This window comes from Phoenix dactylifera, chromosome 4 (genome assembly GCF_051530095.1).
Source record: "Phoenix dactylifera cultivar Ajwa chromosome 4, Ajwa_hap1_PhDact_Kaust_v1.1, whole genome shotgun sequence".
Taxonomy (NCBI): Eukaryota; Viridiplantae; Streptophyta; class Magnoliopsida; order Arecales; family Arecaceae; genus Phoenix; species Phoenix dactylifera.
In genome coordinates this window covers 54,763,621-54,775,630 of record NC_143193.1, presented here as the reverse complement: position 1 = coordinate 54,775,630, position 12,010 = coordinate 54,763,621, and the positions used below count along the sequence as shown (strand labels likewise).

Here is a 12,010-nt window from a genome sequence, read left to right as displayed (position 1 = left end):
AAGGGAAAGATTGGGAAATTCCAAAGCAAAGAAAAAAATCAGGAGAAAGAGATGAGCTTAAAATGACTTGAAATGGTACTGAAGTTCTATTTTAAAACGCAGTTTTGTTGTATAATGACTGGAAGAATGATGGCAGGCGAGATGATAATATAAAGCAACTATCATTATGACATATTTCAAGCATTTTCAAGGTAATCATGGGGATTAACTCAGTGCAAATTCCCAAATTTTCGAGTATTTAACGAATTTTGAATTTCTTAAAAAAGGGGCACATGTTAAACCTAAAATTTGCACATAGCTAAGATTTAATTTGAATTAGCATAGATTAATCTGACCACGATATTTATCGCTTCATCCTATGATTGATTGACATCTAGAGCGAAGGAATAAATAACCGAAGGATGGCAAGTGCGCAATAGAACTATTCCTGAAACCAAGCAAATACTAAAAGGAACGTGGCCTTTAACAAATTTATAAACCATTTTCTGCAATCAATTTCCAGAAGTTACACCAAGTTTAACCGGAGGTCGAAGCTACAACCAGAAGAATATTCCATGAGGTGAATTTTCCATGGGTCTTTTATGTCTCGATTCTTTGGCATGAGTTCCTCGTCCTTGGCTCAATTATCTTTATATGAATCAATTTCATCTACTTGCGAATTATTATTATTTTTTACTTGATTTTTTTATATATATTATTTTGTCCAGCTAGAAATTTGGGAAGTTCTTTTGCCTGCAGGAAAATCAAATCGCATCCCGCGATAGATTGAACTCGTCGATCGACTAGTCCGATCTGACATGTCGGTGACCTAATAGACCATCATTTTCATTTTTCGGGAAGTGGTCAGATATGATTTAAGCAACCCAGGCTCGGCGATCATGTAGCGCTGCCCAAAAAAAATAAAATAAGATAAAGCTGATTAGAACGCTTGGTTCATACAGAGGGGGCGGGGCCGCTTGATTACCGGAGGGATAATGAAAGGAAGCAGAGACGACATTCTCTAGAGCGGCGGAAACAATACCTCCTCCTCCTATTAAGACAGACAACGAGAACTGGAGGGATCGATGGAGATCAGTAGCTGAGGCGACCGTCCTCGGTGGGGGTGGCAAGGGAAGGCGACAGGGAGAGGCGAGACTCGTCGAGGTCGTCCTCAGGGAGCGGCGACTGCTCCACCCTGATGTCCTCGATCATCTTGACCACTTCCGATATGGCCGGCCTCCGGTCGGGCTGGTGGGCGACGCAGGCCAGGCCCACGTGGAGCATGGCCACCATCTCCTCCTCGATGTTCTTGTACCGCAGCAGCTCCGCGTCGAACACCTCCGCCGTCCACTCCTCCCGCACCACGGACCGTACCCATTCCGGCAGGCTGACGCCGATGATGCTGCTATTCGTAATGCTGTTGCTACTATTATGATGATGATGATGATGATGGTGAGTAGGAGGAGGGGGGTAGTGGGCGGGCGCCCTCCCCGTGAGGACCTCGAGGATGAGCACCCCGAAGGCGTAGACGTCGGCCTCCTGGGAGAGCCGCCCGGCGTCGGCCTGCTCGGGGGCCCGGTAGCCCCCGAGGCGGGCGGTGGCGTGGGCCGGGCTCAGCAGCAGCGCCAGCCCGAAGTCGGCCACGCAGGCGGCGCCGTTCTTGTCCAGTAGCACGTTGGAGGACTTGACGTTGCCGTGGGGGACCTTGGACGGCCCATACTCCTCGTGGATGCGGGCCAGCCCCCGCGCCGCCCCCAGCACCAGGCTGATCCTGGTCGTCCAGTCCAGCGGGATCCTCCCGGGACCCCGATTGCCTGTAAATAGTGTGCGCACAATGAAATCTAAATCCAATTGACGACGACGACGACGACGACGACGATGATGGGGATTTCAATTCAATTATGAATGGCTAGAGAGGTAATGGTAAGGCAAGGTTAAGGTACCGCACCATGGAGGTGAGAATGGAGGCTGCCGTTCGGGAGGTAGTCGTAGATGAGGAGCTTCTCCTGCTTGGCGTAGTAGTAGGCATGGAGGCGGACGAGGTTGGGGTGGCGCAGCCGGCCGATGAGGTCCATGTACTTGTGGAAGTCGGCGCGGGCGCAGGGGTTGGCGTCTTTGAGCCGCTTCACCGCCACCATGCACCCGTCCTCCAGCACCGCCCGGTACACCGTCCCCAGGCTTCCCTTCCCCAGCATCTCCGCCGACGCCCGCAGCAGCTCCTCCAGCTCGAACCGCTTCCTCCTCCCCCTCTTCCCCCCGCTGCCGTCCTCCTCCGCCTCCTCCCCTTCAAAGAACACCAGCTTGCTCTGCGCTGTCGCCCCGTCACTCTCTCCGCCGTCGCTGTCTCTGCCGCCCTTCTTCCTTTTCTTCTCTTCCTCCGCCGCCTCCAGAGTGGAGGGGTAATCCCCATCGCCGCCTATCTTGATGCCGTCCTTGTCCCCGAGTTGCCTGACGCAGCAGCAGTACGCCAACAGCAGGGACAGGACCACTAACAGCAACACGGCATTTCCGACGACGATGCCGACGATCGCGCCCCTGCTCAGCCCCTCTCCGTCGCGCCTCCCTCTCTCTCCTCCTCCATCCCCCACGGCGTTAACGCTCGATGAGGCGCCCGGTCTGGTGCCGGGGTTGGAGGGCACGACCGACTGAGGAGAGGAGGAAGAGGAGTGAGGAGAGTCGCGCGGTATGAGCGAGCAGGGCGGTAGCGGAGGGGCGGGCCCGCAGAGGCCCGCGTTGCCGGCGAAGGACGCCGTCCCGAAGCGGGCGCGCATGCCATCGGGGACCCTCCCGGAGAGTTGGTTGTTGGAGGCGTTGAACTCCACGAGGCGGGGGAGGGCCGCGGACAGATTCGGGAGGCGGCCGCTGAGGAGGTTGTTCTGGAGGCGGAGGGTCAGGAGGCGGGTGAGGTTGGCGAGGGCGTCGCCCGGGATGGGCCCGCCGAGGTCGTTGCTGGAAAGGTCGAGGCGGAGGAGGCGAGTGACGAGGCCAACGGCGGGCGGGATCTCGCCGGAGAGGTCGTTCTGGGAGAGATAGAGCAGCTTGAGGTTGTGGAGGGCGGGGAGGAGGGGGAGGAGGGTGCCGTTGAGGCGGTTGCCGTGGAGGTCGAGGAGGCGGAGCTGGTCCAGGTGCGAGAGCGGGTCGAGGGGGCCCCGGAGGTCGAGGAAGGGGAGGGCGAGCGACGTCACCCGACCGCCGGAGCACCCGACGCCACGCCACCGCCCGGAGCAGGCGTCGGGGCTGCTCCAGTTGGCGGCCAGGTTGCCGTGGGCGTCGGCCCTCGACCGGAAGATGGTCAGGGCGTCCGTGTCGCTAGGCTTGGCGTTGGGCTGGGGTCGGGCAGCCGCCACCGCCATCACGAGGGGAGAAGATAGCAAGAGTAGTAACAGTAGGGGCGACGAAGCCATGAACGAAGGCGAGCGAGAAAGGGAGAAGCGGGCGTGGAAAATTTAGTAGTGTACCTGCGGTAGGGACCAAGATCAAGGAGTGGGTAAACTCTCACTCCCTCTCTCTCGCAATCTCTGGGTTCGTTCGGCGGGAATGTGTTTTTAAGTTTCAAAACACGGAGGAAAGGCAGCTGGTCTCAGCCTCTCAATGGACGAGCAGGGAGTGGAAGGTCCCATTTGTTGCTTTTTTAAAAAAAGCCTACCGAGTACGGAGAGACAGAAAGAGACTTTTTTTACTTTTCCTTTTTTTTCCTTTTTTTTTTTTTTGGGGGGGGGGGGGGGGGGTGGGGGGGTTCCATCTATACGACACCTAACTCAACTTTGCTGCTGCTGCTGCTGCTACAACGGTGGGGCCGCAGGTGACTTTTATTCGGGGCCCTGACTATTTTTTTTTTCTTTTTTCTTTTTTTTTGGTGGACGGGGATTACCTTGCTTGACTAATTCCTTTTATTCTAATAACAAGAAAAACATGTGATAAACCCCCCTTTCCCCATTGGTCTATCTCTCCCCGGCCAACTGAGGTTTATGAATAGAATTCACGAAAAGGAGTGGTCATGAGTGAAGGCGATGGAATATTAGAGTAAGTTGGGTTTATGAATAGAATTCACGAAAAGGAGTGGTCCTGAATGAGGGTGATGGAATATTAGAGTAGGTGCGAATAATAATGCCTCTCTCTCTCTCTCTCTCTCTCTCTCTCTCTCTCTCTCTCTCTCTCTCTGTGCTCTGCTCGTGCCACCCTTTTATCTTAGGGCTCGTTTGGTTCGCGGAAAGCATTTTCTCTCTTAGAAATTTGTTTCCCAGGGAAGAGAATGTCTAGGAAATTATTTTTGACATATTTGGTTGATTAAGAGAAAGTGACAAATTTTCAAAATGCTTATATTTGGTTGGCCATCCACTTTCCTATGAAAGTTATGTATAATTTCTATTATGCCCTTAATAAAAATTAGGTCTTTAATGCCTCTTTAATGCTTCTTTAATGTTGAAGGGCGTTTTTGCGAAAAAGTAAAAATGGAGTGGTTCCCGCCTTATGGAAAAGTAACTTTCTCATGTTTCTCATGAGAAAAACTTTCTCATGAAATGTGGGAATCATATTTCCATGGAAATACAACTTTTCCATCTCTCTCTTCTTTGAAAACTCCAACCAAACAAGAGGCATCTTATTACTTTCCTGTTGACCACACTTTTCCCCCTTTTTTTTCCTGCGAACCAAACGAGCCCTTAAGGTTATCACCGCATCATAGCCCTCGCCAACTGCATCCTGCCTCACATCCCTTGCTAATCCCTTGTTTTGGCCTTACATTTAATCCTTCTTCGTTTCTGCCCTTCGATTCTACTTCATAGTTTAGAGATTGTAACAACCCATGATGTGACCCAAGATAGCCAGTCGAGACTACAGAGAAATGCCTATTTTTCTGTTTCCTATTGCCTATGGTTCAAAAAATGTCCCCTAACCGTCACCCACATCTTTCTATCTATATGTTCATCTTCCTGTAAAGATGACCGCTTAAAAGTTGATAAAAGCTCTCGACCTCGGATGCAGACTACCTGCTAGGCTTAGACATGCTGCGATACGTAAAAGTATGTTAACGAGGGATGAATAATCAAGTCGCTCATGGAGCCTTCAGCAATCAGCAACATAAGAAGACACGGAGTAGGCATACAGCAGCGAAAATTTCGCACTAACAAGAAATAAGAGAGGTTGTGATGCGTTGCTCGATGCAAAACGTGAACAGCAGTCGTTTTGTTATTAACGATCATCATTCATGTCGAAGAATAAGAAGGGCATGGCGGTGCATGGTGCTGGACAACTCGGTGGCCCGATGCCTCCGCCGCGGTTTCCGCCCAACCAACCGCGGAAAGTAACGCATGCTATCTGGCACGCGATGGGCCACAGATTACCGGCCGACACGCTTCACAGTCACAGCCATAGCCATAGGGGGGCTCAGAGAGAGAGAGAGAGAGAGAGAGAAGCTTCTCATCGCTTCGGGAGATAAAAAGCAGGGAACAAGAAGGTCAAAAGGAGATATTCGAGAGATACGCGAGCGCGGAAAAGAAGCGAGACGGATGGATCTGATTGTTTTATTGGACCATGCCTGCCAGCTGCCAATTCCACGCAAACCCCACCGACAGGCCACAACCCCACAGCAGAAATCAACCGCGAGGGGCAAAGCCATGACCCTCAGGACCACTTGCTAGTTCGATCTTGAACCATGGTCGTGTTCATGTTCATATTCAATTCGAAGGTGGATGCGGCCACGAATCTTTTTCAGATCAATCTTAACCTCCCTGTGATTTAGAGCACAATAGTCAAAAACATCCATGGAGGAGCAACCTAATCAATAATGATCAAGAAGCTGGGCGCCACTAGTTGCGTGGCTTCCTCTAATTATCTATCTATCTATCTTTGTTGATGGTCAATAATCATTTCAAAGACGGTGCAGTGCATTAAAATGATTTATTACAGACATCAAAAACTTCATTATGACCAGGATATTATCAACCTTGTAATTCCCACCCATCTGCAAATCAGTTGTCCAATAAATCCTGTAACAGGAAAACAAAATGATTCTTATGGACCTGGAAGCGCTCCAGCATGGCTAACCCTATGGAGTTCCGCTGAAGCCATCATACCCATTTGGCAGGAGCAAGGCAAATCCACCTGTACCAGGAGCGGATATCATACGATTAATAGTTTCTGTGATAAACAAAAATAGCAGTAGTCAAGGGATACTAGGATGAAGCTTAAGAACTTGTGAATCTCCAAAAGAAAACTCCCAAGATGAAAGGTTCAGCAGAATTAACACCAAAAGTGGCCGCTTCAAGACAATTTCTTGAATGGCATTTAAAATGGCCCACTAAAAGAATGCCTCTATTTTGACAGATAACCCCCAAGTCTGAATACCCACCACTGCCAATTCCAGCAAAGATATCTCAGCTGAAAAGCTAATAAAAGGATAACTGCACCCGTCAAAAAGATTAAAAGGAGAATTGCCCCTTAACTACTCTACATAATCATATTACATCCATAATGTGTTGCTCGCTTGCAAGGAAAGTGACAAACAAATCAAAGCACTACACAAGGGAAAATTATGATCATTTCAGGTTCCTTAATAACTTCACTACATTAAAAGTTACAAGAATGCGTAGACAATGAAGCCAAACCTTTAATTTCTCTGTTTTCTTATTATCTTGCTGAGATCTTTCAATTTCTTTTCCTTTCATGAAATTCTTTGTTTTGATAAGACCTATCACTTGTATTTCCCTACCTCCATTTACGTCAGTCTTAATTACAGCCATGAAAGGAATAAGATGTCTGAGTTATGCCTGTTTCTAAAATCAAATTATTTACATAATTATTGAAAATAAAACAAATGGAACACAAAATGCAATAGTCAAATTTGAAACAGATTGCTTTTCAGTTTTTTTTAAAAAAGATCGAAGATTGAATATGACTAGGAACCAACCTCCTAAAGTTCTCGAGTGAATGTTTATGAGAATCATAAGGTGCGATAATACAAATATATTTTAACTTATCTGCAAAGAGTAAATTCGATCCAAGATTGTTTATGCATGATAATTTATAAGAACTGTTTCCCACTCAAAACTATTCAAGGTGACACTATCAAACCAACTGTATAGCTTTAGTACTCCAGCTAAAAGCTTTGGTGCTCATCAAATAAATACCTGATATAAGAGAATTTAGCAATGCTCCCATTAATGGCTACAACTGCAAATCAGATTTCCTGTCTGACTGTTATTTTGGTCCTTAAATCAATACTCTTGACAAGTTTATTTGCATACTTTACATGTCAGCCACATTTTTATCGTATGTAGATGAAACAAGGAGGCATATGTTTCTTATTCATTCACTGCAAAGTTTATCTGCTGTGACATGCTAGGTAGTTGTCTTAGAGTGCTTTAAACTGAATCGACTTAATTTGAATATGAAGTTAATCGTTAAGCCTTTTAAGGTAAAACACTTGATTCAGAACAGAATTTTACTAAAGCAATGTATGATAATAGGGCGACTGAAAGTGTAAAATCCACTTGAATGAGGCATGCATCCTTTTTTTGAAAAGTCCGGTTGTTGCTTACAATTGTTTAATTAGCTACATAAAACTTGATGTTCTGAACTTTGACCATCTCACATATGCAAATAATAAAAGAAAAGGAGAAAGAGATGGGTGGGTTTGTTTGTGGGGGGGGGGGGGGGGGGGGGGGGTGCAGCAACAAGAGCACTTAATTTGATGTGTAGTAATTTATAAATATGGAAAGGGTGACAAACCTGGCAACAGCTTGGCAAGTCTCAAATTGGACTAGAGTGGTGTTGTATCGACTATTGCCTCTAATATTCTCTTTTCCAAGTTTTCCTCTGAAATCCACACTGAACTCTGCTGATGCAAAAGCTCTTTCTCTTTGTTCTTCTTTTGCTCCCTCATTTTCTCTTTCGCTCTCCAACTTTGCAATTTCTTAGCTCTTTCTTTCAACTGTTGTCAGATGAACATGAAATCAAAAAAATGTGAATGCCTACTAGTTTTAAATGCATAGTGCCAAACAAAAACAAAACATAAGTATGCCAGCGAAATTCATTTATCCTAATAATGCAGTCTCAGTTGATTGAGGGGTCTGAATTTTACTGATGGTTCTGATGAGCACACAGTTGTTACCTATGTGGTAGGGTTCACGTCTACGAGTCTTAGGTCAATACATGACTGAAGAAATAATAGGTGTGATACACGATATCAACTTTTACAAAAATATTTGAGGAATCACGTATCAAGATGCTTTTCCAGCCATATAGAAGAACAAAGAACCACTGCCACCATTTCCGAAGTCAATAACTATGATCTCCTCCTATACTTTGTATTTAGCTTGATATTCCAACAATACTCCTTTTTTTTTTTTGAAGCCTGGTAATGGTATATGCACACAATCCTGAAGTAATGGAGTTTGAACTTCCTACAAATTTTCCATGCCAATAGCTAGAAGCAAAATTAAGAAGGAAAAATGATGAACCACAAATACAACTGGAACAGCTAATATGAAGATGACTGAGTTCATCAAGTAACAAAGTTACCAAAAGAAGCCACCAAGGAGGCAGGAGGAAAGAGGGAGAGCATGACTTTACGACATGACCATTCTTGACTAAATAACCCTAACTTTTCTTAAGAGAAACACCCATAGATGACAAGCATCGGTACTCCTTATGTATAGTGTGCTTCGAATCCACTATAGATTTCCAAAGAATGGTAAAAAGATGACCACTAAACAGTATCCAACCTCGTAAATATGAACTTAGGAACTAGAACCTTATGGTGATACAATCACTTACAAAATCTCTCTCTCCTACTTAAAGACACTTTGGTCAGCTTTTCTGACATGGTAAAACTAGGAGTAAAGAGAGCAACAAATAAATTAGAGGAGCTATAGGAGTTACATCAACTGAGAGTAAAACAAAAGGAATCAATTAAGATAATATGGTCATTTATAATTATTAGTTGATAGCAAACAAAAGGAGGACTAATTGAGACAATCCAGATACATACTGTGAATTGAGAAGAACTGGTTAAGAGAGGTACTGGAATCTCTATTCGAGGATTTGGACAGCGGAGGGAAAGGCCTAATATGACATGGACGGAAGTTGTGAAAAAAAAAGGATCCGTGCAAGCTTGCAATAGCACCAAATGTAGGCCTTTCTAGAAGACTAGCGAAAAAGGATTCAATAAGCTGATCCCATTCCAGATAATTTGGGCAAGTCTAGATGATGACAATGATGGATATGGTTACAGGAACCTCTAGAGCAGTGCTTCGCTGCTTCCACAAACTAGTGCCGTGGGGCTGCACCTATTTGCAATTCAGGCTAGACAGAGTTTGCATCCAGCAGCAAGAGTCCATGCATACTCCCCGATGCTTGGATAAAGTAATTCATAGATAACAGCAGAATACTCAACTATCTCCTCATTCTCAAGGTCCCCACTTACTTTCAACAGCATAAAATGAAATCCTATCCCCTTAACAATATCTAGACAGTAGACCATGAATGCAAATTTAGCACAAGTGGTGAAGCACTCAAAATCTGGGATCATGAAAGACTTAAAAAAATATTATCTAAAACCCATCTATTCATCTGAAAACAAGGCCCCCGACCCCCGAACTTTAGGTACCAGGAGTAGGCAGGGAGGAGAGAGCAGGTGCGTAATTTATGGGATGAACACATTTAAATGAAGCTCAGAGTTCAAATCAGAATAGGAGTGAAAGCATGAGAGGAATTCAAGGGCAGGTTTACCACAACGACGTTAGAATCCGTAAGTTTCTACCCCGGTTGATAGATTTTTCTGATTTACTAACAGCATTTGGTAGGGGTCTTGCAGAAAAGAAAACAAAGGAGGTGAATTTGCAGGTCCCTTCTGGAGGGATTTCAACCAAAGTGGCCGTATGCATCATGCAGCCGTGCTGAGGCGAAGCGATCGAGATGGTAGAGACAAGAGCGGCCCAAGCTATGAGGAGGTCGTGTGACTGCGAGAAAAGGAGAGGGACGGGGAATTTTGTCGAACGGCTAGGCTGGGATGGGAATATAATAATCTAAAATAATTTCCATTCCATTCCAATACATGCCTGATTTCAGAGCAATATAGCAGTCTAAAATAATTCTTTTACATGTAAAAAGAAAAAGCCCAAATCAATTCAATTCAATGTAGAGATGGGAATAGGAACGGGATGTACTAGAGTCTGGCGGAACTCCTCCTGGAAGGCCTCACGCTCGGCAGCACGGGTCTGGGCGGCGGCGGCCTTGGCGGCCTTCCTCTCCTCGTTGGCGAGGCGGGCCGCCTCGCGGCGAGCGTCGGCTTTGCGCTGCTGCCCCTGCCGCTGGATCTCCATTTCGTAGGCGTACCCCAGCCGCAGCTGCTTCACCTGCCTCGCGTAGTCCCTCCGCAGCCGGTGCAGCCTCGCCTCCGCCTCCCTGGGGTCGCCTGCCGGCGTCCAGCTACCCAGGAACTCACACGGCTTCGAGAACTCGTGCGGGGGAGGGGGCGGGTACCGCCGGTGCGGCGACGGCGAGGACGCGGAGGTCTTGTGGGAGCGGAAGAGCGGCTGAGCGAGGAGAGGCCGGAAGAGGGAGCGGCGGAGGACCCGAGCAGTCGTCATGGCCGCCATGGCCAGCCGGATGGTTGACGACGAGAGAAGACAGAGGCCCGATACTGGATTCCCTACGGAAGCAGGAAGGGCGGAGTTAGGGTTTAATGATACAAGGGTGGCAATTTATAAAACGTACAAATATAATATAATAACTATAATAGTTTGTTGTACGGATTTTCTTTTCTTTTCTTTTCTTTTTGGCTTGAGAACGAGCGAGAGTCCTATAGATACCTTTCTTATATTAGTTCTCTTTTTTCACAATTTTTAATATTTATATAGCAACTGTTACAATACTATGAATCGTTATATTACATATAAAAGTATCCCAGATGGTTAATTAAACCAGAGAAGATAGTACTTTTCTAACTCGCTTAGACTTGATAACTATTTTACCAGGATTTAGACTTAAGTAATTTCTAATTTTTTATATAATAGCTGCCTGGTATGAGAAGAATGAGGTGCTTAGAAAAATAATCTACACTATTTTTCATTGTCGGCTTCAAGTTTTTATCATCACTGAACTTTCTGACCCTCAACCATGGTTTTGTTTAAGGAACACTAGCGGGAATAATAAGCACATGAAAGAGAATTGTGGGCATTAAGATGTAAATTAGGCCTGGCTTCATGTTGCAGTTGCATTTTCATCCGTCCGTCAATTTAATGACGCACCAAATAATTAGTAAACACTTAGTAAAAAATAATAAAATAACAAAAGGAGAAAATGTTCTATGCTCTATCTGTAGACAATTGATTATTTGTGCTGATCTAGAGCGCAAAGGACACTTTGGCATGGCATGAATTTGGGATAATAAGGCATGGCGCTCTTGTACTATTAGCTTCGCGGAATACATGCTTGGCCTGAAAGACTCTGCTATCCCTCACCATAGCTGAGATGTCTTGCAGCAATGGGTGGACGCAACCGTTGCTCCTAAAAACCCTCCGGATCCAACTGATGACAATGGTCGAATCTTCCTCTAGGACAATGGAACTAGTCCGTAAGACATACCGGGTGTGACGAAGGCCTGCCCAAGCGGCCCGCAGCTCCACACCCGGATCCGATGTGTTGACGAATGACTGGCCCCAACGCCACAACTCTGGCAGACGAGTTCCGAATAACAAAATCTGTACCATTTCATGTATCTCCATCAAAGATAAATCCATCGAAATTGATTTTGAGAAAACTCAGAGGTACAACATTGTAAAGCGATGCTCCTTAGGGCTTAAGAACCATTGTAAAGCATTGTAAAGCAGTTGCTCCGAATTTCCTCTATACTGATCTTAACGTTCCTTTTTTTTTTGGGTATGGACTGTTGAAACACTTTTTGAACATTTAACAAGGTTCGTGCGGTGAAGAGCTTATTTTGTAGCAATTTTAACTGAGGCATGTACAGCATTGTAAAGCAGTGGTCCTGATCCTGACTCAATAGTTTTCAGCATACGGAATTATTAGA

At 45.9% G+C, this 12,010-nt stretch overlaps 2 protein-coding genes across 2 annotated transcripts; both read right to left on the bottom strand.

Moving 5' to 3' along the window:
- Positions 1–881: 881 nt before the first annotated feature.
- Positions 882–3,572, bottom strand: LOC103696326 (Leucine-rich repeat protein kinase family protein). Its single transcript, XM_008777914.6, has 2 exons — positions 1,928–3,572; positions 882–1,793 (listed from the first exon to the last, which is right to left on the bottom strand). The coding sequence occupies exons 1-2, from the start codon at positions 3,381–3,383 to the stop codon at positions 1,072–1,074; spliced, it is 2,178 nt and encodes a 725-aa protein (XP_008776136.2). The 5' UTR covers positions 3,384–3,572; the 3' UTR covers positions 882–1,071.
- Positions 3,573–5,846: 2,274 nt separating this feature from the next.
- LOC103696327 (uncharacterized) lies at positions 5,847–10,669 on the bottom strand. Its single transcript, XM_008777915.5, has 3 exons — positions 10,146–10,669; positions 7,708–7,909; positions 5,847–6,081 (listed from the first exon to the last, which is right to left on the bottom strand). The coding sequence occupies exons 1-2, from the start codon at positions 10,575–10,577 to the stop codon at positions 7,739–7,741; spliced, it is 603 nt and encodes a 200-aa protein (XP_008776137.2). The 5' UTR covers positions 10,578–10,669; the 3' UTR covers positions 5,847–6,081; positions 7,708–7,738.
- Between the last annotated feature and the right edge of the window lie 1,341 nt (positions 10,670–12,010).